This window comes from Bipolaris zeicola, assembly GCF_000523435.1.
Source record: "Bipolaris zeicola 26-R-13 unplaced genomic scaffold scaffold_43, whole genome shotgun sequence".
Classification (NCBI taxonomy): Eukaryota; Fungi; Ascomycota; class Dothideomycetes; order Pleosporales; family Pleosporaceae; genus Bipolaris; species Bipolaris zeicola.
Genome location: NW_006912092.1, coordinates 49,920 through 72,046, shown reverse-complemented (window position 1 = coordinate 72,046; position 22,127 = coordinate 49,920). Strand labels below are relative to the sequence as shown.

Genomic DNA, 22,127 nt, shown 5'->3' with positions numbered 1-22,127 from the left:
AAAGCCGTAGACAAGAGTTTTATTATACAACAAGAGGACACAAAAAGCGCCACTAGGATAGCAGACAAAAAAAGACCGGATCCCAGAGCGCCACCATCCATTGCCATATCCGTTTCCTCCCATTGCCGTTACTTCATTTAGTTTTTCTCGATTGTCGATATAGTCTGTTTTCGCTCACCAATTGACCGCAATGGAACGCCACATCCAACAATATCCAAAATCAACGCGCATACCAAGAAACTTGTGCTTGGAATATCATTTCAGACTGCGAGGCGAGAGTGCACTGGTGGATACTGAAGTATGGGCCGTAGCAAGGGTTTTGTTGTTTAAGCCTTGTTCCTGCCGCTTCGGCGTGGCGTACCGTCAGCAGTTGCAGCCTTCTTGGGCTCTTTCTTCTTTGCAGGTTCCTTCTTCTCCTTCTTGGGGCGGCCAGGCTTCTTAGCGGGTGTCTTGGTCTCGGTTTCCTCCTTGGCCTCGCCTTCACCATCGGCTTCGTCAGTCTTTGCCTTCTTTTCAGCAGGCTTCTCAGCTTCAACATCGGCATCAGCATCAGCGCCGTTGGTTTTCTCAGAAGTCTCCTCGACCTTGCGCTTGTCGCCGGTCTTTGGGTCATCCTCCTTGTCGGCCTCGGACTTTTCGTCAGACTTTTCATCGGATTCCTCCTTTGATGCATCGTCCTTGGCGTCTTCTTTTGTCTCATTGGACTCTTCCTTCTTGGATTCGCCGTTAGTGTGAGGCTCTTCCTTCTTCTCCTCACTGTCAGGTGCGTCTTTCATCTCCTCATCCTTCTTTTCGGATTCAGCCGGCTTGTCATCTTCCTTCTTGTCTGATTCAGCCGGCTTCTCTTCCGACTTCTCGGCGTCGTCCTTCTTGTCCTCCTGCTTGGAGTCGCTGTTAGCGCCCTCGGCCTTTTCATTGATCTGAAGCTCGGAGGCACGCTTCACGACATCGTTGCCTGACCTCTCAACGTGAACCGCAGGGTTTTCAGGGTCGGCATTCTTCTTAATCGTATTGCCCTTGTTGGATTCAATGGCAAGCTCGCCCTGCTCCTTGACCTCGGCAACGGTGCCGCTGGGCTGTCCTGAACCCCAGTTCCATGAGACTGAAGAAAGACGCGTTAGCGATGATGTTGTACATTCTCAGTGAAGACATGACCGAGGCGACCGAGGCCGCATTAACGCGCCGGGATGCGCGAAGAGTGCGCGTGAGTGAGCGCAATGCGCCGAACGGAATCTGACTATACGTAGTCGCGCCGGGCTCGATGATATGGGAACATGGAAATAATGAGAGGCGCGTACCTTTGTCTCCTTGTTGAATTTCAGTGTCAGTCATTGTGTGTAACGTGGGTTTGCAATCGCAGGTGATATGGGATGACGTTATGCTTCGCGAAAGAGCCTTTGGCGTCGCAGAAGCAAGGTAGTGAGGAGGTTGGCGCGCAGAGTGCTTTCAAGAATGATCTGGTGTGTAGCGATGATGTACAAACAGTGGTCAGAGACGCGACGTGTAGATGAAAGAGTAAACAGAGGAATGGGCGTCGGAGAATGAAGTGCTGGGAGGAGAGCTGCAAGATCGGTAGCTCTGGCGGAGGATTGTGATTGGTCAGACCGGGCCCACGCGTGTAGCATTTCATGGGGAAGGTGGCTGGCACGGCGTCATCGGCCAGTCTGTGCGGCGTTCGCATCGCGCAAAACACCCCGGTCCGTCTCAGAGTTTTACTGGATTTGTACAGAAGCGCATATTCCAGAAGGCCATGGAAGAAGGCCATTATCCATGTCTGCAAAACAGATGTATCTATCATACAAGAAAGGGACATGCTATAGCTACCGAGGTGCTCATTCCCTCAATACCCGGAGGATAGTTCAATGGGAACCTCATTGTCGCGTACCCAATCACGTCGCCCTGTATATCACCGAACCTACAGCCCCTTGCTCCCCAGCGCTGCCGTTATTTCGCTCCTTCTCTGGCCGTGCTCATAGTCAAAAGCTTGGACGAGGCCGTTGAGATGACTTGCGGCAGCTAGAACAACCAACACGTGGAATATCTGGTGGCTGGAGCCCCAAATATCATATTTTCCCGGACTCCACTTCTCGGGCACTCTGGCGGCATAGATGACAGCACCGCTGATGTACAAGACGCCCTGCAGCAAAATCCAGTCCAATCCAATACTTCTTCGCAGGTGTTCGACTCCGTACAATTGTATCCCATGCAGAACAGGGAACACGGCAGAGAGGCCCATGAGCACGAACATTAGGGCTCGAAAGGGGCGAAGCGCTGGCGTGCGAAATTTGTGATGTGTGGATACGATGGAAGTTCCCGCTGCCAACGTTGTGATCATGGCCCAGTATGTCTTCCTCAGCTCGGGTTCATCTCGGAAGGCATAGTACAGCACTGGGACAAAGCTGCCCCAGATCAAGAAGACAATGCCTAGATAGTCGAGCTTGTTGCCCCATATGGCTACCTCGTGCGAGTGATTTTGAATGGTGTGATACGTCCCGCTCATACCCAGACATGCCACTGCTCCGGCAAAGAAGCACCCAAACGCCCACACATCCTCGGTGGTCGCAGTCGCGTAGCGTGGTCCCAATGTGAAGTACAGAGCGATGCCAGCCACAGCTGCGAGGAGAGCCCCTATGAGATGTGTGTAGATGTTGACTGTTTCGTTGTGTAGATATCCCAGACTCTTCCACGACTTGGAGTAGGAGTTTGACGGCGCTCGGTAACCAGTTTGAATGTAATGATTGTCTTGCTGCCAGGGAGAAAGCTCGTCCCATACTAATATTAGCTTTTCCTCCACCTTTTGCTCTATCTTTTTGCCGGCATCTGCGGCTTTTGAAGCTGCTTCCTTGACAGCATCCATAATGAAAGTAAGAACGAATTAAGACAGAGATTACGTGTTCACTTGGGATTGAAGATAGTTATCCAGAGGTCGAGGGTTAAATGGTGTGAGGCGACATGCAAGGACTCGAGCCAACTGGTACGCACTTCCAGGGACCTCTGGCAAGCTATGCCACATCCAGTGAATCTTGCGAGCATCACATGTCGCCTTTTGACAATCACCAAAGGCTACATAGCATTCCGGAAAATCGATGATATGGCATGTCTGCTATCACGCCGTCTCAGCGGGTTAGCGACGCGGTTCAAGTGAGCTCGGGCGCGCTTGCCCCTCCATCCCACCTTGCCTCGATGGTGTCTCCTACGCGACTGTCTTTATCCAAGCCCACCATGGCTCGCAGTACCTCTCAGCAACGACACAGCCCGATGCTGAAAACATCTCTCGGGTTAACTTGAACATCTCGTTTCTCGCACAATCATATCAACCGCCTCCATGAAGTCCACCGACCCCGCCCGTCCAAGCAGCCGCCGCGCTGCATCAGGCGCATGGAGCCGCCTCAAGCCCGTCCGAGAAGACATGCTCGAGAGCTACGGGCTACCCAGCAAAGGCGAGACACGGTACCGCATCTCTCTGCCTCGCCTGAATCAGCACACCCGCTGATTGTGCAGACTCAACGATTTCAAGACGCAAGAAACCTACTTCAACCGCATCATCGAACGCTACATGAAACTCTGCGCCCTCAACCGTGAAGAACTAGACAACCTCTTTGCCTCCGCAACCGACACACAAAACAGCGAAGCAAGCTTCAAACTCACCAGTTCCTTCTCCTCCTTGTCCCTCTCTAAACACGCGCCTCCAGAATACCAGAACACTAAACCACCACCCACCACTACCACTACTGCCCCCTCCGCCCACCCCATTCCACAAAAAGCGTTCGCACCTTCAATCCAAGAACTAGAAACAGTCCTCTCCTCCCTGCGTAAACTCCGCGAAGCAATCACAGCATCAAGCCGTTCCGATTCCTTCGCCCTCCGCGCCTACACCTTCGCCATCCACGTCAGCATCCTCTGCCACGACTGGGCCTCCTACCTTCCCTCCCTCCTCTCCCTCCTCAACATAATCCACCCACGGAACCCGCTCCCACCATCTACCCTCCACGAATTCGTCGGCCTCCTAATCCTCGATCAAGCGTGTCGCCAATCGGATTTCTCGGGCGCCCGCCAGACGAAGCTGCAGTACGGGTATAAGGACTGGCGGGTTGAAGCCGTGCTGAGAGCTCTGGTTGCGGATGATTATGTGGGGTTTTGGCGTGTGCGCAGGGCGGTGGATGGGTATCAGAGGAGCGTCATGGAGTGGGCGGATGGAAATATGAGGGTGCATGCGCTCAAGTGTTTGGGCAAGGCGTATTTGAGTGCGGATCGCCCGTTTGTGGAGAGGACGACGGAGAGGCGGTGGGAGGAGCTGGTGCAGGAGGGCGTAGGGTGGGAATTGAGTGCGGATGGGGAGAAGGTGATTATTAAGAAGCCAAAGGGGGCGTGAGGGAGTGAATTACGATGGAGTTGAAACGCATGTATTGAGATGTATACAATTGCGTGATGCAAGCGTCCAACGGGGTATCATTACAGATCATTTTTTACATCAATCATTCTTCCATCTCCTCATCTTCATCGTCTTCGCCCTCCTCTCCTGCATCCGCAGCATCCTGCCACACATCATCGTCCATGTCGTAGTCCTCAAAATCCTCCATCTCCTCATCCTCCTCTCCTTCCTCGCCTTCTCCCTCAGCAGTCTCTCCCTTATCCGCCTTCTCCTTCCTCTTCCTCTCGATATTCTCCCGCTGAATACGCCGTCTCTCCTCCTTTTCTTTATTCTTTTGCTGCCACCTCTTCTCCAGCTCCTGTTCCTCAGCCTTACTCTTGGTAATGAATTCGTGCCAGAGAACCTTTCCGCCACACACGTCTTCTTCGACTTTAGTGAGGCGCAGCTTCATACGGGGGCCCAGCTCAATCAGCTTGACTGCACGTTTTTCCACGCGGGGCTTGGAGCCGCGGGCGCGGGCGTGCGAGGTCTCGTCGCCAGCTTTGAGCTTTTCTTTTTCACGGCGCGAAAGCACTTTTTGGCGGACTGGAGCTGTGACTTCGACTTCGGCGTCTGTGTCTAGTTCCGTGTCCGAGGCGGATGTGTAGCCTGCTGCTGAGGGGTCGAGCATGTAGTCTGCGACGTCCTCGAGCTTGCCTAGGTTAGGAAGTGCGCTCTTCTTTCTTTCCCTGCTCCCTACAAGCTTCTCAGCTGCGTAGAGTCGTCGAATGGCTTTTGGTATTCCCACTTGCTTTGTTGTGATTGCATAGTGTCTCAGGCTGATGTTGACGGACCCGGTGTCCTCAGAAGGAGGCTCGCGGTTGAGGAGGAGAACTCGCTTGATTGAGTGAAGAGGGGTGGTGTGCGGTTGGATCGGTGGGAAGAGGCCTTGGAACATGTCCGTTACGAGCTTCTCAAGGTGCTTTGGCGGCGCTTTTCCCCCCAGCTTCTCTCTGTCGCTGTCGCTTGTCAAGAAGTTGTTCATGACGAGCAATGGTGCAACCAAGTAGTCGCTTGCACCAGATCGCGGGCGCTTCATGGCTTTGATAATATCTTTGCAGAGAGAATAGTTTTCAACACGGAAGTGGAGCGTAGGACCTCGGGGAGTACGGGCGAGTCGAAGGTTTGTGTTGCCGCTTTCTGACCTAGAGAAGAGGAGCAGATGGCTAACACCTAGCGGACCGCACATGACGAGGTAATCCTACAAGTTGTTAGAGATCAGGACAAAGACCGTGGGCCTTTGGATGAAGCATACCTTGAGCTTGTTCGCACGTCGCTCCTTGAGCCTAATAGCGGTATCGGGTTCCAAACAATGCCTGACATCGTTGACGAGGTCTGAGATAGATTTTCCGACTCTAAGCTGTGTGAGCGGCTTGATTAAAGACTTTTGGCAAAACCCAACTCACTCTTGTGCACCAATCCGGATCACCATAGACTTGGGACCTGCAACGGGCTTCTTTGCCAACTCCTTGTCCTTTGCCGACTGCTTCTTCCTCGCAGTTCCTCTTCCACGAGCCATTGCGACAGCTCAATCGTACGTCTTCGGGCGGGTCTACAGCTTCAAAGTCGGCTTTTCCGAAACTCAACCCTGATGTCTGTATCAAAATTCTTGGAAAATGAACCAGGGAATGGCGCAGTAATAGGCGAAAGCGGGACTTGGGGTGTTCGACTGAAAGCAGCCGTCGATGTCGTGAAATCGGCTGCTCTGTCGCGACCGGTCGCGAACTGGAAACTTTTCTGTGGGTCTGGTCCGCTTCGCCAAGATTTCGGTGGTCCATGCGTGCCATAGGCTGGTATCGACTTCAACTTTCGCACATCTTTCCTGAACTGTTTATCCATATCAAAATGCCTGGATTTGCGAAGAGAAAACGAACCGAAGACGTGCGCGTTGCGGCTACGTCGTCGTCAAAAAAAGCGCGACCGGCGAGCGCACCAGCGAAAAAAGTTGTGGCGAAGCCCACACCACCGCCAGAACCCGAGTCGAGCGATGACGACGAAGAGGAGGGAGACGAGGATGGTTCGGACAATTCTGAAGACCAGAATGTAGCGAATGCATCTGGGTCTGAGCAAGAGGCGGAGGCTGCTACGGCTGGCGCAGACGAGGCAAAGAAGACATTCGCCGACCTGGGCGTGCGCGAAGAACTTTGCGACGCTTGCGAAAACCTCAAGTTCACAAACCCGACGCCCATTCAGGCTCAAGCTATACCTCTGGCTATCGAGGGTCGCGATGTCATTGGACTTGCTGAAACTGGATCTGGAAAGACGGCTGCGTTCGTCCTGCCAATTCTTCAAGCGCTGCTGGAGAAACAGCAATCGCTCTTTGGGCTGATACTGGCACCGACACGAGAATTGGCATATCAGATTGCACAGCAGGTTGACGCTCTCGGCAGCATCATCAATGTCAAGTGTGCGACGTTGGTGGGAGGAATGGACATGGTACCTCAGGCAATCGCTCTGTCCAAGAAGCCACACATTATCGTTGCTACACCTGGTGAGTCTAGTCTGTCCAACATCAAACAGTAGAAGCTGACAGTATACAGGACGTCTGCTTGACCATCTGGAGAATACCAAAGGCTTCTCCCTAAAGCACCTCAAGTACATGGTTCTCGACGAAGCCGATCGGTTGCTCGACCTTGATTTCGGACCGGTCCTCGACAAGATCTTGAAGGTACTACCTAGAGAAGGACGACACACATATCTGTTCTCGGCGACCATGAGCAGCAAAGTCGAGAGTTTGCAAAGAGCTGCCTTGCAGAATCCCGTCCGAGTGAGCATCAGCAGCTCGTCCCATCAAGTCGTTTCAACACTCCTTCAACGATACATCTTCCTTCCCCACAAGTACAAGGACCTGTACCTCATTCATCTCCTAAACGACAACATTGGCCACCCAACCATCATCTTCAGCCGCACAGTCAACGAGACACAGCGCATAGCCATTCTCCTCCGCACCCTCGGTTTCGGCGCTATTCCTCTTCACGGCCAGCTTTCGCAATCCGCTCGTCTAGGCGCACTCAACAAGTTCAAGACTCAAAGCCGCGACATCCTCGTAGCCACCGACGTAGCATCCCGTGGTTTGGATATCCCTGCTGTCGATCTTGTCGTTAACTTCGATCTACCCAGCGATTCCCAGACGTATGTTCACCGTGTTGGCCGAACAGCGCGAGCTGGAAAGTCGGGTAAGGCGGTCTCTTTTGTCACACAGTACGATCTCGAGATCTGGTTGCGCATTGAGAATGCTCTTGGTAAGCAGATTCCAGAAGAAGTCATTAACAAGGATGAAGCGATGGTGTATATGGAGCGAGTCAACGAGGCGCAGAGGATAGCGGTTAGGGAGATGAAGGATCTCCATGAGCAGAGGGGCAAGGGTGGCCGTGGAGGTAGAGGCGGCGGACGGGGTCGTGGTGGAGGTGCGAGAAGAGGACGTGACCAGATGGACACTGAGGAGGGTTGAGGTCTCAAAAGTTTCTATGTGTGTTTTCTCCTTTTCGAGTTGAAGTCCTTTAGCGTATACCCTACGAGCTGCTTGATCCGGTCAAAAAACAGTCATGGAGAAGATGGCGCCCGGTTTAGGACCGCGCAAAAGTCTGTTGTTTCATTATATAGATTTAGTGTGTGTAATGATTACGATGCCCCTGAGCAAATCAAATCACGATCCCAAGTAATCGTCTCCTCAGCTAGAGGCGCATCCACAAATATTCAAGTACATCTATAGGTAAGAAGAAGAGATCAATGATCGCGGCGGGGGAAACACCTAGCGCCAACAATAGCGCACCTTTCTTTCCCCGCAAGGGAACCACAATTATCCATAATAGCTGTAAAAAAAAGCGCCCAGACGGGCGGCATCGGCAACTGTTACAATTGCCTATTTAGTTCTACTAACAACCTCCATTTCCATTTTTTATATCTTGCATCCCTCTTTCCCATCAATTCCTATATCAATTCCCTCTCAAAACCTCCGTTAATCCTTCTTTATCTCTGCCCCAATCCACCTTTCTCTTTCCCTAAAAAAAACAACCCGTCACTCAATCCCAACTACGTTCAAAGATATACCAAAGAAAACATGGAAACCCCCGATGTCACCGTCCCCAACCACACCCCCATCGCCACCGCACCCCGCGACATCGACGCCATCAAAGCGCAAGAAAAAGACTGCACGCTCCCCTTCTGGAACGGAGACGTAGCATTTAAACTCGGCGTCAATCTGCGCACGAGACTACTCACGGAAGAGAGACCAGCCGTCGTGCACATCTCAACGATTAGTACACCACCGCATGTATTATTTCACGCTGTACGTTGTTTTCCCTTCTATATCCCCTTCCCCCCATTTTCGTTTTTTTTGCGAGGGGCGGGAAAACACATGTAGAAAGAATCTTATAGAAAGAAGTCGATTAGAAAAAAAAACTCAAAAAAGAAGAATATAAACAGCAGGATTCAAAAGAGAAAGAAAGAGAAAGAGAATGTTGATACTAACCCCCCACCCCCCAGGTAACCCACCCCGGCACCTCCTCCGACAACGACATCTGGATCTCCCGCAAGCGCGCCGCCGTGATCCGGTTTGCCGCGAGCACCTGGCGTCTGCAGAACCAGTACGGTGGCGACGAAGAAGCATTTAAAGCAAAACTAGGCCTGGGGGAGACGGCAGGCCAATATGCGATTCACGGGGGTGGAGTACCGGTTTTTATTAAAGGGTGCGATGGCATGGTTGCGGTGGTGGTGGTGAGTGGGTTGAAGCAGTGGGATGATCATCAGGTTGTTGTGGAGGAGATGGTGAGGTTGAGGGGGGAGATGGAGAGGGTGGGGGGTGTGGTGTGATTTATCGATTCGCCTCCATAGTCTTTTTGCTTGTCAGAGCAAGTATCAGAAAAGGTTAATGGCAAAAGATAAAGTCAAGTACGAACATCACGAAAAAAAAACGACTTTGGATATTTCAATGATAGAATGCTTGGTTCGTAGATTGGTATCATTACAACTTCATAAACTACTTCTTTCCACTTCCCATCTAATAATCATACAATTGTCAGATTAAAACCGGCTAATAAGCCTTTGATGCATTACATTTCCAATACGTTCCCACTTTAACCAGCCTGGTAAAGACCAAGGGCAACAACATGAGGGTTGATCATGCTAAGGTTGAAGGGAGTAAGGTACGGGTCAGAGTCGGTGAGAGCAACAAACATGGTGTCGTTGGCGGCAGGGTCTCCCTCGTAGACTTCGCCGGCAGGCTGGTAGGTGTATCCAGTGTTGTTGCCGGTAATCTCCAGAGGAGTGTAGGTAAGGTTGAGCTGCGAGACCCAGGCGACGAAAGCGGGGGCGCCAGCAACGGTATCGGTGATGTATGACATGTTGGGGCCAACAGGCTTACCGGGGTTCTCCCAGGTCAGGTTGACGAGCCTGCCGGGGAAGGAGAGGGGCTCACTGCGGTTGCGTGCGATACCAGGGGAGCAAGAGTAGCCAGGGTGCTCAGTAGCGTTGACGTTTACACAGCTCTCATCGGCGGGGATAGTAGAGTCGGAGGGGTCAGAAGGGCGGCGGCCAGCAACCTCGTTTGGCTGGGTGTCGTTGGGCGAGAAGCGGTTGGGGTTGGGCTGGTTGTCGATGAACAGAGCCGGGAAGTTCTGCCATGCCAGACGAGTGGTGTTCTGAGGGCAAGAGCTGATGTAGGGGGCAAGGTAGGTCCATTGCCACGACTGAGGAATACCAGTCTCAAACCATACAGGCATAGGTGGGAGGCCCATCATCTGACGGAAAGAGATTTGCTGGCGAGCCTCGGTAGCAATTGACAGGGAAAGCATGTTGGCGACCTCGCGAGAGTCCAAGTGGGCAATGAATCCCCAGACGCCAGATTCACCCCAGCGGGTCACCTTCATGTTGAAGTCGATAAACTCGCGGACAGTGCGGAATGGGTAGTCGTATGTGCACTGAGGAGGAGCAGTCTCGCCAAGCATGTTGGACAGGAGAGTGGCATGGCCAGTTTCCTGGATAGCCATAAAGGCAATGTAGGCACGGTCCTCAGCAGTGAGGCCAGCGTCAAGGAAGTCTTGCTCAGAGAAGACAGCAAGACCGTTGTTAAACAGATCAAGCTCAATCCATTCCTGGTATAGACCAAGAGCAATAGACTCGTAGTCAAAGTCACTGTTCACCATGTAGCGAGGCAGGGTGCCATTGGTGCCGAGACCACCAGCCGGCATGTAAGGAATGGGCATGGGGTCCTGAGGCTTGCCATTGGTGTTGTAGTAAGTAGCCGTTGGGTTTGGTGGCAGAGGAGGAATGACAGTGCCAAGGGTGGTAGGTGCCTTCTCAGCTCCGGTAGTAGTTGGGGTACCAGAGTAAGGACCGTGACTGGTAGCACCGGTTACGTCGGAGCTCCTTCGGGGAGGGGCCGAGCCAGCAGTGGTAGGAATGGCCTAATCAATGATCAGATAAACTCAAGACTAGTTTTGGGTATTGTACTCACAGGAACCTGGACATCAGGACCAAAACTCGTGGCGGGAGTCTCAGCTGGGTCAAAGGTGACGGAGAAGCTGGCATCCGCATCAGTGTAGCCTGGCACGTCTGGCCTGGGAGCGGCTGCAGCGAAAGCCGCAAGCACAGAGGTGGCAAAGAGGCTCTTGGTCAACATGTTGAAAAGAGTTGTCGGTTCGTAATGTTGTGAGGTCTGAACGTAGGGCGCATCTACAGTTCAATATATACATCTAGTACAGATGCTGTGCGCCGGTGACCGCATCACTTGTACGCAATTTGCAAGCAGTGTGTCAACGACAACCAGGTATGTCGTCTAAAGAAGGCTAGTACGACATGATTTCATGACTGAGCGGATGCGGCAGTGAAGGCCGCATTCACAGAGAAGTTAGCTACGACATGGGTTTCTTGGAAATGCCATCGGGCATGTGAGGCGGGCAAATCAAGTGCGCTATTGGCGAAGATCGTACGCTCTATGCTTTTCGGGCCTGTAAAAAACTTGTCGATACAGCGTGAACGCGTGCGCGCAGGGGGGCAGATCGCAGGTGGATCGCAGTATTTGCCGCGTGCTAAGAACGTGACGACGTGATGACATGGTGGAGCGGTCGAAGTTTTGAGCCGCTAGTGTTCCCGCTCTGCAAATAAGTCAACCGTTCCGACCTTGTTCGGGAGTAGCACAACGCTTAAGCCTACATCGGGTCTACAACTTGTGCTGAGAAATCAGGCACATTTTAGCCAGCCTACTCCGCGGAGTCTTGCCCTCGCGTATACTCCTTCCTCGAGCATCTCGTCAAAACGTTTATCCACATGGTCGTCATCAGCCGGTCGCCTAACAGCCAATATGCAAGGCACAGATGCAGACAAATCTCCGCTTGGCTGCTAGATGCGGGCATGCAGGCATGCCAGTGTCGCCCCGGCCCAAGATGCTGGAGGCAGCGTAAGAATTGAAAAACGATCGCCCGGGATATGAGAAAAAAACAACAACAGACGCACGAAAATGGTGCGAACGAGATTAATTGAAACTACCTGGTGGGGCGATTGGTGGTTGCTGTCGTCCTGGCTCAGCACAAGTGCGATGACGTTTGACTTGCGCAACGTCTGCCCATGTTTGGCGGATGCGGAGATGATGATTATTGGAGACGAGTCTGCAAAACAATGCAAATGCAAGGCGACATCGCAACGACAACATGTGCAAGCAGGGATGCGTTACTTTCCATTTTTTCATTCGTTATACCTGAATCATTTTGCGCGTGCCATTGGGCCCCAGTTTTCGCGTGGAGCAAGCTGGTAGCGGACGTACTTTCCCCGGTCATGATCCCTGCCCAGCTTTTCGTCAAAGTTGACCTCGAACTTGGTCTCGAGGTAAGCTGGCAGCTGCTTCGTCCCGTTGGTCTCTGAGCCACCATCGGCCATTTCGGCATCCTCTTGCGCTGTTGGCGCTGGGTCGGCAGACACCGCTTGAGCAGGCGCTGGCTCTTGAGCAGTGCTTCTGGTATAGCAGGTTCCACTGGCCTTTTCCATTATGGCATGTCCCGGGCTTCCCTTCTTGATTGGGTTTTTGAGCGGTGCTCGTTGCCGCACCCATTCAAGCATAACGTGCCAAATGTCTTTCCACGACGCATCTGTCTTGATCGATCCCGGCTTGCAATGGCTCATCGTCACCCTGAACCCTGCATGTCGCAGTGCTCCCCGTAGTGCTGCCAACGGCGGAGCGGAACAATGAACTACCTTGGCGACTGCGCTGGGTATGAAGAAGAAGGGGTGGTGATCTATCTCTGCAGGATCGGCCTTGGGAATAAGGGGATCCAGGACCTCTGTCTTTTGTGCGCCATTCGACTTTTCTAGCTTTGCTCCAAACGTGATTTCCTCCAACGCGGTGTGCAGCATGCCCTGTATGCGATCCATTGTCGGGTACGTCTGTCGGTCTGCCTCATTGAGCTGCGCTAGTACTCTTTCGATGAAACCAACGTTATGCAGCGGGCCACCATACATTGGTCCCGAGAGGTGGGTCTTGTGCCCGCAATGCTCGCAATGCTGATCCGCGGAAGGCCCCTGGGCAAAGCCATGTTTATACATCGGGTCGCCATTTTTGTTCTTGGTGACCTTGTTTCGTGCAAGGAACTGCGTAGACCATGCGCCGCAGCCACTTTCACAGTGATATACGAGCATTGTCTTGCCAGCCAGTAGCTTCACGTCGTTGGGTGCTTTTCGCACTCGCACAAAGACTCGAATGTAATAGTCGATGGAGAGGGACAGTAAAGGTTCAATGGCCATGCCATAGCGACCGGCCGAGGATGCTATGGCATGTAAGATCAAGCGCAGTCCGCCCTCGTGACATGGCTCGCCCTTGAAGGGTAGGCCACCGTATTGCGAGTAAGTCTTCTCCAGGTATCCATGCGACGCAAATATGGCCGAATCGGTACAGGTGACACATAGCAGTCCGTCATCATTGACGGCTTGAATAGCTGCATCGATAAAAGGAGCGGCAGTGCCGTATGGATCAAGGTCGATGACATCGTAGCCCTTTTTGTCGCAGAAGCTGTACATGTAGGCTATAGCGTTGCCTGTATTGGCCGTAACGGTGTCCTCCAGCTTGTTATGCTTGACGTTGAGCTTGATCGATTCTACCGCCTTGGGAGACATGTCGTTAGCAGTGACAGCGGTTGCGAAGGGAATCTCTTTAGCGTATCGGAGAGCACGCAGACCGGTAGCAGATAGTGCGTCGAGAATACTAAAGGGTGGTTTCCAGGATGTTTTTTCTCCGCTCTCCACTTCTTCCTCGCTCCCGTCTGGAGCGGTTTTCTGCTTCTTTGAAGGACCCGCAGTATTCTCCAGTTCAAGCTCCGCAAGTTTCCTCTTTCTGGTCGCCTCATCCTCGGCGCCAGACGTTTCGGGCGCTTCGTCGACTGGTTCCGCTACATCTCCTGCTGCCCGACTTGCTTGCGCGCGCTGTCTCTTGCGCTCGTTCTTCTTCCTGAACTGCTCATGCTTGTTCAATTTCCGCCGTATAGAATCCTCGCCAAATGTCTTGATGGCCAAAACGCTCAGATCGCGATTGAATTGCTGAATAGGGTTGTAAAAGACCTGCTGCTTCTGGGTCTCTTCCTTGGACAGTTTAGGGTCGGTCGAGGTCGGAACGCCATGTGGGACGAGAATATGCGCCAGGCCCTCCTTGATGGTGGTGTACTCTTTTCCTTCATGAGATATATGCTGACCGGCTTGGGGAACTGCGTCAATGGTTTGCGCCGCCGCGTCGGCCATAGGAACGTCGTTGGAGGCCATTGCGAAAGTTGGGTGGAATGCGCGAAGAAGAGAGCTACCGGTAGCCCATGCTTTGTGGGTGATGACTGGGCGCGCTCGCAATCCACATATACGGCGGATACAGGGTGTGACGGAGGCCAGATTTGAGGTTGTAGTCCAGTCAGACACGGGATATGACTGTTCAGTGAATATGCAGTGTCCTTGGTCGAGCCGCTGTCGCGTCGAGCTCCAAATTTTTGGCTCCGGAGTTAAGCTTCACTAGCGTCTCCGTGCCTGACCCTTCCCCGCGATATGCTTGCACCACACCTCGTCTCAAGATACATACGACGAATCGCACGTGAACGTGACTTTCCTCTATGGACATTTACCAATATGGACACAACCTCGTGATATTTGAAATTATGGCTGCAGCTGCAGATGCTTGGCGCGTCTCAGAATCCTTCGCAGGCCAATAAACCAATGGTTGCCTGATCATGGGCGCTGGGACTCTTGTGGCGTTTCACCGGTCGCCTGCCATCCTCCAGATATCATTAGGGCTGATGATTGCCTTTCTTATTTCACTATCTCTTCTCTCTTAATAACTTTCTTCCCATCGTGCTGTCCACCCCTATATATCAAAATGGGCAAGCCTGTCCCTCCTCCGCCCAGCTATCGCGACGACCCTGAAGCTGTGTCGCTCCACACCACACCAGACGACTACGCATACACCGACCTACCAGAACCCTCTGGCCTCCCTCCCTCTTACAGCGACAGCGAAGCCAGCAATCATGTTCCCGCCTCAGCGATCCCCATCCGCCATGTGGCACCACCCTCGACGCGAACAAACCACGACCGCCCCAGCTTCAAGTACGGCAAGCCCTGCGTAGTCGAGACCGTCGATGTCATGGAGCCCGCCTACGACACCGACCCAGCCCAACTCGAAGAAGCTATCCGTGCCTATGCCAACTCGGCCCCGGTCCCCCTCATCTACATAATGGGCACGCACAAAGAAACCGTGCGCAAAAACGACAACAAGAAAGAAACCCACCACGTAACCGACTTCCGCATCGTAATCAACCTCCAATACTACCTCCACCCAAACTTCAACCCCTCCGACACCTCCCCAATGTCCCTCGTAACCGTCTCCAATGGCGAAAAAACCCACCGCGGCACCATCCTCGCCCACCGCGCCCCCGGCGTAAACCACGACATAGAAATCGGCAGCTCTCCCCCACCCTCACTCACAGAATGGTGCCACCGCTACTGCGCCTCGCCCCGGATGTTGCGAATCTTCCGCCTCCGCCGCCAAATCACCGGCCTCGAAGAAACCCAGCTCAGAAACCGCATCACAGGGCTCCTCCACTCAACAAACTACCGCGGAAACATCAGCATCACCTTCCCCATCGAAGAAGCAAACATCGACATCTACACCTCCAACCGCATCAACACTCTCCGCCTCAAAACATGGGTCTGCTGGCTCTTCTACCTCTCTTTTCTCTGGATTTTCTCCTGGCCCGTCTTGTTCTTTGCGACTAGGCGCTACGCCGTTGTGCGTGCCGAATGGCCGTTTTCGACAACGGATGAGCGCGGCGAGAAGAGGTATACGACGGTTAGTGAGGAGCAGTGGTTTGACATGTGGAAGGTGGGGATTCGTCGCTTGGCGCTTGAGCGGTTTCAGGGCGAGGCTACTGAGGATATGATGAGGCGTGTTATGGCGCGCGATGAGGATCCGAGTATGCCCGGGTCGCTGACGGGGCATGCGGGTGTGGATGGGGCGTTGAGTGTGTTGAGTGAGGGGGTAAGGGTTGCGAGGGCGGTGCAGGGGGGACGGGGGATGGACTTGAGTTTTGCGGTAGGAAGGAGTGTGCAGGGTGGAGGGTGGGGATACGATTGCTGAAAGCATGTAGTTATCTTTCCGAACTGTTGCTCAATCGATCTCAATCATCTTTTTTTTTCTCTTTCACACCCACCCCCAAACTTCCTCAACCACCCATTCAAACTCTCCATACCGCACTTTCCCTCCCACCGCTAAAACCGCATCTCGGAAACACACGGCACAGGGCAGAAACGCAGCACCAATCCTCACCGTCCGCTGCCACTTCCCCATCTCATCCACCCCCTCATTCTCCACCGCCCACTCCCAGCGCTCCACCGTCGTCTTATCCCCCTGCATCAATATACCCTGTACATACTGTCCCACACGCACAATCACGCCTCTCGCCCCCGCAGCATCATCGCGGCACCTTAGCACAACACAAAGTTTCTTTCCCTCCTTACCAGCCGCAGAGAGACATGTCGATTTGATCTCTTCATCTCGCCACATCTCCTCATGCGTCTTTACCGCTTCAAGCGCTGGATGATACGCATGTCCCACTTCGAGCGTCAACTCTTCAGAAAGTGGATACATATCTCCTTCGTCCACGGGGATATTGGCATCACCGACGCTGTAGCGCGAATCGAGCCAGTGCTTCCATGTAGAATGTGTTACGTTTTCCCACTCTTCGTCTTCTTGTAGTTTTTGGGTTCCGCTGTCGGAGGCGCTGGAGGGCTGGATAGGCACGGATGTCGAAGTACCGGCGAAGGCCCATTCGAGGCGTTGCTGGGAGCCTTGGTTGATGCTGTTGGGGGTAGGTGCGGTGGATGTGGTGAAGGCTTTGTAGACGCGGATATCGACGAAGGTGCGGAGGGGACTGGTTAGAACGAGGGTGTTTGTAGGCTCGAATTGGTGAGAGGGGAGGTTCAGTGGGTTTTTCTCGGGGAGGTGGATGGAGTAGGGGACTTCGGTGCCGGGTGGGAGGGGATATGGGAGAAAGTAGATGTATTCGCGCTTGCTAATGTTTGAACCTGCGCCGGAGATGCCCTGGTGTGTTGATGCGTTTGCATTTGGTAGGGTCGTTGCTGAGGTGTTGTCACTTCCGACCGAGGAAGCTATGCCAGTGACGGATTCGGGGGGCGTGTAGACGATGTCGCCAGGGCCGGTACTTGCTTGATCGCCCATGGCACCAATTGAGACTGTATTTGCTGGGGTTCCGCCACTTTTGGGTGCGTTGACTTGAGAAGGTCCGGTCTGGCTGTTATCACCGGTCGCCATTTCAGGCTAGAGTATGAGTCTTGAAGTGAAAGAGAGGTTCGAGGGTTGGTAATTAGCCTGACGAGTGCTCAGTTAGTGTTACTTGGCACGAAATGAGAATACCGAGGGTTTTACATAAAACGATGAGGGTGTCAAAAAGGATAAACTTGGGAAATGGTGTGCGTGGGTGGTTAAAAGGAAAAAGTTCAGGTTGCTTCAACGTGAGTCAAAATATATGCGAGGGTACTTTAGAGTTCAATACTCACCGAATTCGCCTGACGAATTCTATTGAATTGATGTGCAAAGCCTTAACCTTCTATTCAAGCTGTTGTGGTATATCTGAGTTTGATATTGGTGTCAAGTAGTGATTGCGGAGAAGCCGAGGTGGGGATGTCGTGGAGCAACGGTCCCCACTACGTTACGGCAACAGCCGTGGGTCTTGAACAATCAACGTGCAAACTCTCCCTGCAAGAAAATCTTTGGAAACGACATGTTAGTGACTCAAAGTTAAATTCTTGTGACCCATAAAGAGACTGCAATTTTTTCTAACCGTAAATGCAAAAGTGGTACAATCTAATGCGAAACGCTTATAGGGGTATCAACTAATTCGACACAAAAGCGACAAACAACCTTGAGCTCTCCAATGCAACTCCATATTCCAAACCATGACTACACCTCATGTTCTGCATTCACCTTCTGAAACTCCATCTCCTCTTCCTAGCCATTGTCTCAGTCTGGGCCCTGGCCAATGATGGCATGGGTGCTCCCTGGCCATCAAAGGTAGGAGCCCGATCTCTCCTCTGAAAAGTTTTGGCTCTGTTCCATGCGCGTTCTCTAATGCTTTCTCCTCCATCAGCAAGTTCTCTTTCGCGCTGTCTCCTTTGCTGCTCTTCAGCAGTCTGCTGTTTCCAGCCTCCTTCGGTCCTATCCTCCTGCTTCTCTGGCCAGAGTATTTGGTGGATGAAGACGGCCCGAACGTTCATGAAAATGACAAAAAACCACATGGCTATGAGGCCAACAGTCATGGCGCAGCCAATGTATGCAATGGGCTTGTTGCCGTTGAGGCATCGGGAGATGGCGAAGGTGGATGTCGTCAGTGCAGTGTTGGGGAAGATGAACGAGTACCACGTCATTCCGAAGTCCATCTTTCCTCGCCTAGCACAAGACCAATGAGCGCCAACACTTATCAGGAAGAACCAGAGTGCAAGGCCCCAGAGCCATAGTCCGAGAAAGTTTGCGCAGATCATGCCGACCTTGCCTGCGATTTCGCCGTTTCCCTCTCCCATGAAGTCACTCGCGACAACCCTCGGAAGTTCTTGGCCCATTGTGACAACTCCTGCTATGGTGAAACCCGAGGGACCAACGCTGATGAACATACCGGGGCGAAGCGACTCCTTAGGGAGCTTCTGTGTCATGAGGCGGTAGATGAAAGCAGCATAGATCATGAGCGAGACAAGGAATCCAATTCCTTGGATAACATACCCGGTCAGGATGATGGTGAGGGCTGTGGTTGGGTTGTCGACCTTGGGGGCTAGGTTGCCAGCATGGGGACCGATAATTAACAGTGGGTAGGCGGGGAAAATCCAGATGGGTGTCATTTGGGAGATTGTGAATGTTGTTGTAGACCACCTACGTTGGTTAGTATGTACATGAGCGAGGCGACTGGTAGGAACGACCTACATGAGCAAGTAGATGCCTACGGAGAAGCAGACAGCAAGACCGCAGTCCATCCAGAACAAAACAATCATGATCTTCTCCAGCCAATTGCCCAAGCCTGAATGGCCGACACCGTACTGGCTGACGTTGATTAGGATGATGCCGAAGCTGACTACGGCGGCAGGAATAAAGAGACTTTCGGTGGGATGCAGAAATGAGGCCTTGAATGTGCGAGGGTAAAAGTAGAAACGGAAAGAGATCATGATGCAGTTGAATAGGAAGAAGACAATGTTGAGGATGAAGAAGATGCAGCCAATGGCGTAGAGGCCTCGAAAGCGGAACGGGACACTGTACAGGACGTTGGCAATGCCTCCAGTAGCCATTGTAAGACAAAACCAGGTCCAGGTAAAATGCCGTATTCGCTCCTTGAAGCTCAGCTGCTTCCTCTTCTCGGGTACATCACTCTTGAGGGTGCCTCGGGCGCTACGCTTGGTGCTGACATTGCTGATGATGGGAGCCAAAGGCCTGGGCTCTTCGGTCTTGTCGGATGCGTTTGTGTCAGTCTTTGAATCGTCGTGGCACGCATCCTCGACTTGTTCCTTCTGTGTCTGCTCGTGCGCACCGTCGGCCTGGTGTCTCGGCGGCAATGACGAGTTTAGATTGGGGTCATCAAAGGGATTGTGTTCCGGTGAGTCGGGAAATGGGGTTGCGACATTGGGGTGACTGCGCCATTGTAGCCTTTCCTCTGCACTCGACACCGACTCGGTCGACGCACGTGATTCCGGCCTCTGGATGCTGGCAATGGATGGGAAGCTATCGGCGGGAGGCGGTCGGCTGATTGCGAGATGCTGGGCGGTTCGGTTCATGCTGCCAAGTGCCAGCTCGCAGGGGACATGCAGGGCGGAAGAATACGTAAGTAGGTGGGATAGGAATGGTGGTGTTGGTGATGTCACTCTTGTTTCCGGACTGTTCTTCTCCACCGTGATCCACTCGTCTCCAGTTGCTGCACCGAAGAAGAAGCGGCGGAACCCGTTGTATCGAGCTAAAACCCAGAGTCAGGAGAGACTGGCCCTCTATGTATCTGCCCTGTCCCCTCCGAATTGCGCCGCTACCTGAATTTTGACAAGGTCTCCATACCGTCGATCTGCCGCGCTTCCAGTCTGGACGAACCAAACTCCCGCAATCCCGCCATGGCGGCCACACCATCTCGGCTATCTACCCGGCATCCTTGTTGGCACTGAAGCCATTGTCCGCTCCAGCCTCATCTGCAGCAGTCGTGTCCCTTTTGAATAAGACTATAGGAGAGATTGGTCGACGAGGCATCATTGGCTGGCGAATGTTGGCACGCAGCTGAAGGGTGCGCCTCTTCCCGTGAGAGGCTTGGTGGCGGCGACAACTCGGGATGGCAACTGTGCCGCGGTCGGACCAGGACAACAGTAAGCCCAACAAACGAGCCTTCAAGCCCAACCAAACCCAATTGTAAACAATCTTCATCGCCTTATCTCTGACATTGCCAGCATGCATCTGGATCATATAAATTTTCCGCAACAGCAGTAAGTATACTGTCATCCATCTGGATGGGATGAATTGCAAGCACGCGACACAGATGATCGAACTTTCCAGCTTAGCTTTTCTACTACGACCTCTCATCTTGATGCTGACTGACACAAACACGCATCCAAGACCGTTTCTGATCAAAAGATCTGGCAAGCATCTATACTTAGTACATATATTTCATTGACAACCTCAAAGTATGCCATTGGCCACATGCCGGATCCTTGTTCGACATAATCACATAATCATTCTAGACCACGATGTCGGCCCAGTCATCGAGCAATCTTCAAACTTTGAATTTTCGCGTCCCCCTCACAAACGCTACGAGAATTTGTCATAGTTTCCCCGCCGTGCTGCTGGTGGAAGCAAATATTATGCAACCTGCACATTCGAAAATTGTGTACTCCAAAGTGTGCTTGGTTGAGGTTCACTGCAGAGCTCATTTCCCCCAAAAGGAAGCCGAACAGCGCACCACCATGCTATGCAAGGAAATAATTGAGGACCCCACACTCTGGCACGTTCGGTCTCTTTTCGGGAAAGCAAAGGGTGACAAACGATAGAAAAAGCAGCCATTGTCACCCTGGTAGCTGCCATGGCTATTGTCTGCTGTATTGAGAATGGCTATAGACTTTGTTACAGCAGCTGAGGCATCCAATAGTCTCCTCTACGAAAAGATTTGCAATGCTTACTCCAGAATTAATGTTATACCATCCCTAGTGCACATTGGCGAGCCAAAATTGGCAACGCCTTGTAGAATTAGATTAAGCAGGCCGCCTGAGTTGCACCAATTCAATGTAAGATTATACGTTTGGTATGGAGCTACGCCTTCTTGAGGGTGCCACACTTATATGACATCACATTGACAGCGTGGGTATGACTGGCAGCTTTGCATCAACTATTGACAACTAGTATACCAGTCCATTTCGATACGAGAATGTTGGCTCTGCGTGCTCCTTCCATGCTAGTGATGACCCTATGGACGCATATTTTGAGATGATCTATTCTCCCTACTAGCATCAAAGGAACGAGACAAAGAAAGGGCGGGATTAACGACGGTAATAATAACAGGAATAATGAACGGATAGTGAACGACATTGACCTGGACCTAATTGTCGGCGAACTGCCTTAGTACTTCTATGCTAGTACAAGTAGCCATCTCAATACTAAGAACGCTACTTTTTTATTGGTCTAAAGAGAGCGCTGTCAGCGTCTAGCCTGTTCTGAACTCCTATAGCTGCCTTTGGGGTCTATTGGTCCAAACCAGGCCTGCTTGGTCACATCTTATTTAGCGAAGTAGATGTAAGCCCAACGAACACTACGTTATCTCTGCAGCTGTTTATTCATAGTGAATACAGACTGTTTAACAACCTTTACCATTGTCGCCTTCTCTTTGTGCCCACAACAACCCGATAGTCTAACAAGTACCTTGATCCTAGCTATGTTCCTATCTCTCGCTCTACATAATGGCGCGCTCTACAAAATGTTTTACAAAGTTACGCAGGGTTTTTACTTACAGGCTCCAAGTCATATTGGGACCTTTGATACTTGCAGTAGCTTTCTCCTATATCTTAGGACAGAGTAACGTCAAGGATCAGTCATCCGGCCAAATCAGTCATCCGGCCACCCCACCTAACTTGACCCAACGCTCTACACTACAATAGCTATGACACGATAATGACGCTCTCTATCGCCTCAAAGGCAAGGTAGACTTTGTCTTGCATCTCAATTAATTTAAAG

General features: G+C 52.3%; 11 protein-coding genes across 11 annotated transcripts; 4 read left to right on the top strand and 7 right to left on the bottom strand.

Annotated features, from left to right (window-relative positions):
• Positions 1-326: 326 nt before the first annotated feature.
• Positions 327-1,332, bottom strand: COCCADRAFT_35333 (uncharacterized protein; the record flags this gene model as incomplete). The annotated part of the gene is made up of 2 exons (XM_007712404.1): positions 327-1,102; positions 1,299-1,332. 2 exons carry the CDS (start codon positions 1,330-1,332, stop codon positions 327-329), a joined length of 810 nt encoding a protein of 269 aa, XP_007710594.1.
• A 583-nt stretch (positions 1,333-1,915) lies between these two features.
• On the bottom strand, positions 1,916-2,857 carry COCCADRAFT_91763 (uncharacterized protein; the record flags this gene model as incomplete). Its single annotated transcript, XM_007712403.1, has 1 exon — positions 1,916-2,857. The coding sequence occupies one exon, from the start codon at positions 2,855-2,857 to the stop codon at positions 1,916-1,918; it is 942 nt and encodes a 313-aa protein (XP_007710593.1).
• A 468-nt stretch (positions 2,858-3,325) lies between these two features.
• On the top strand, positions 3,326-4,372 carry COCCADRAFT_35331 (uncharacterized protein; the record flags this gene model as incomplete). Its single annotated transcript, XM_007712402.1, has 2 exons — positions 3,326-3,450; positions 3,502-4,372. 2 exons carry the CDS (start codon positions 3,326-3,328, stop codon positions 4,370-4,372), a joined length of 996 nt encoding a protein of 331 aa, XP_007710592.1.
• Positions 4,373-4,475: 103 nt separating this feature from the next.
• On the bottom strand, positions 4,476-5,930 carry COCCADRAFT_91673 (uncharacterized protein; the record flags this gene model as incomplete). Its single annotated transcript, XM_007712401.1, has 3 exons — positions 4,476-5,612; positions 5,667-5,766; positions 5,818-5,930. The coding sequence occupies 3 exons, from the start codon at positions 5,928-5,930 to the stop codon at positions 4,476-4,478; spliced, it is 1,350 nt and encodes a 449-aa protein (XP_007710591.1).
• A 326-nt stretch (positions 5,931-6,256) lies between these two features.
• Positions 6,257-7,862, top strand: COCCADRAFT_35329 (uncharacterized protein; the record flags this gene model as incomplete). The annotated part of the gene is made up of 2 exons (XM_007712400.1): positions 6,257-6,902; positions 6,952-7,862. 2 exons carry the CDS (start codon positions 6,257-6,259, stop codon positions 7,860-7,862), a joined length of 1,557 nt encoding a protein of 518 aa, XP_007710590.1.
• Positions 7,863-8,471: 609 nt separating this feature from the next.
• COCCADRAFT_91639 (uncharacterized protein) lies at positions 8,472-9,223 on the top strand (the record flags this gene model as incomplete). The annotated part of the gene is made up of 2 exons (XM_007712399.1): positions 8,472-8,699; positions 8,897-9,223. The coding sequence occupies 2 exons, from the start codon at positions 8,472-8,474 to the stop codon at positions 9,221-9,223; spliced, it is 555 nt and encodes a 184-aa protein (XP_007710589.1).
• A 263-nt stretch (positions 9,224-9,486) lies between these two features.
• COCCADRAFT_91707 (uncharacterized protein) lies at positions 9,487-11,030 on the bottom strand (the record flags this gene model as incomplete). The annotated part of the gene is made up of 2 exons (XM_007712398.1): positions 9,487-10,815; positions 10,866-11,030. 2 exons carry the CDS (start codon positions 11,028-11,030, stop codon positions 9,487-9,489), a joined length of 1,494 nt encoding a protein of 497 aa, XP_007710588.1.
• Positions 11,031-12,109: 1,079 nt separating this feature from the next.
• On the bottom strand, positions 12,110-14,131 carry COCCADRAFT_91728 (uncharacterized protein; the record flags this gene model as incomplete). The annotated part of the gene is made up of 2 exons (XM_007712397.1): positions 12,110-13,699; positions 13,778-14,131. The coding sequence occupies 2 exons, from the start codon at positions 14,129-14,131 to the stop codon at positions 12,110-12,112; spliced, it is 1,944 nt and encodes a 647-aa protein (XP_007710587.1).
• A 619-nt stretch (positions 14,132-14,750) lies between these two features.
• Positions 14,751-16,007, top strand: COCCADRAFT_35325 (uncharacterized protein; the record flags this gene model as incomplete). The annotated part of the gene is made up of 1 exon (XM_007712396.1): positions 14,751-16,007. One exon carries the CDS (start codon positions 14,751-14,753, stop codon positions 16,005-16,007), a length of 1,257 nt encoding a protein of 418 aa, XP_007710586.1.
• A 69-nt stretch (positions 16,008-16,076) lies between these two features.
• COCCADRAFT_48118 (uncharacterized protein) lies at positions 16,077-17,108 on the bottom strand (the record flags this gene model as incomplete). Its single annotated transcript, XM_007712395.1, has 1 exon — positions 16,077-17,108. A coding segment is annotated over one exon (1,032 nt), but the record flags the coding sequence as incomplete, so codon positions are not given.
• Positions 17,109-17,869: 761 nt separating this feature from the next.
• On the bottom strand, positions 17,870-19,702 carry COCCADRAFT_91769 (uncharacterized protein; the record flags this gene model as incomplete). The annotated part of the gene is made up of 2 exons (XM_007712394.1): positions 17,870-18,809; positions 18,861-19,702. The coding sequence occupies 2 exons, from the start codon at positions 19,700-19,702 to the stop codon at positions 17,870-17,872; spliced, it is 1,782 nt and encodes a 593-aa protein (XP_007710584.1).
• Between the last annotated feature and the right edge of the window lie 2,425 nt (positions 19,703-22,127).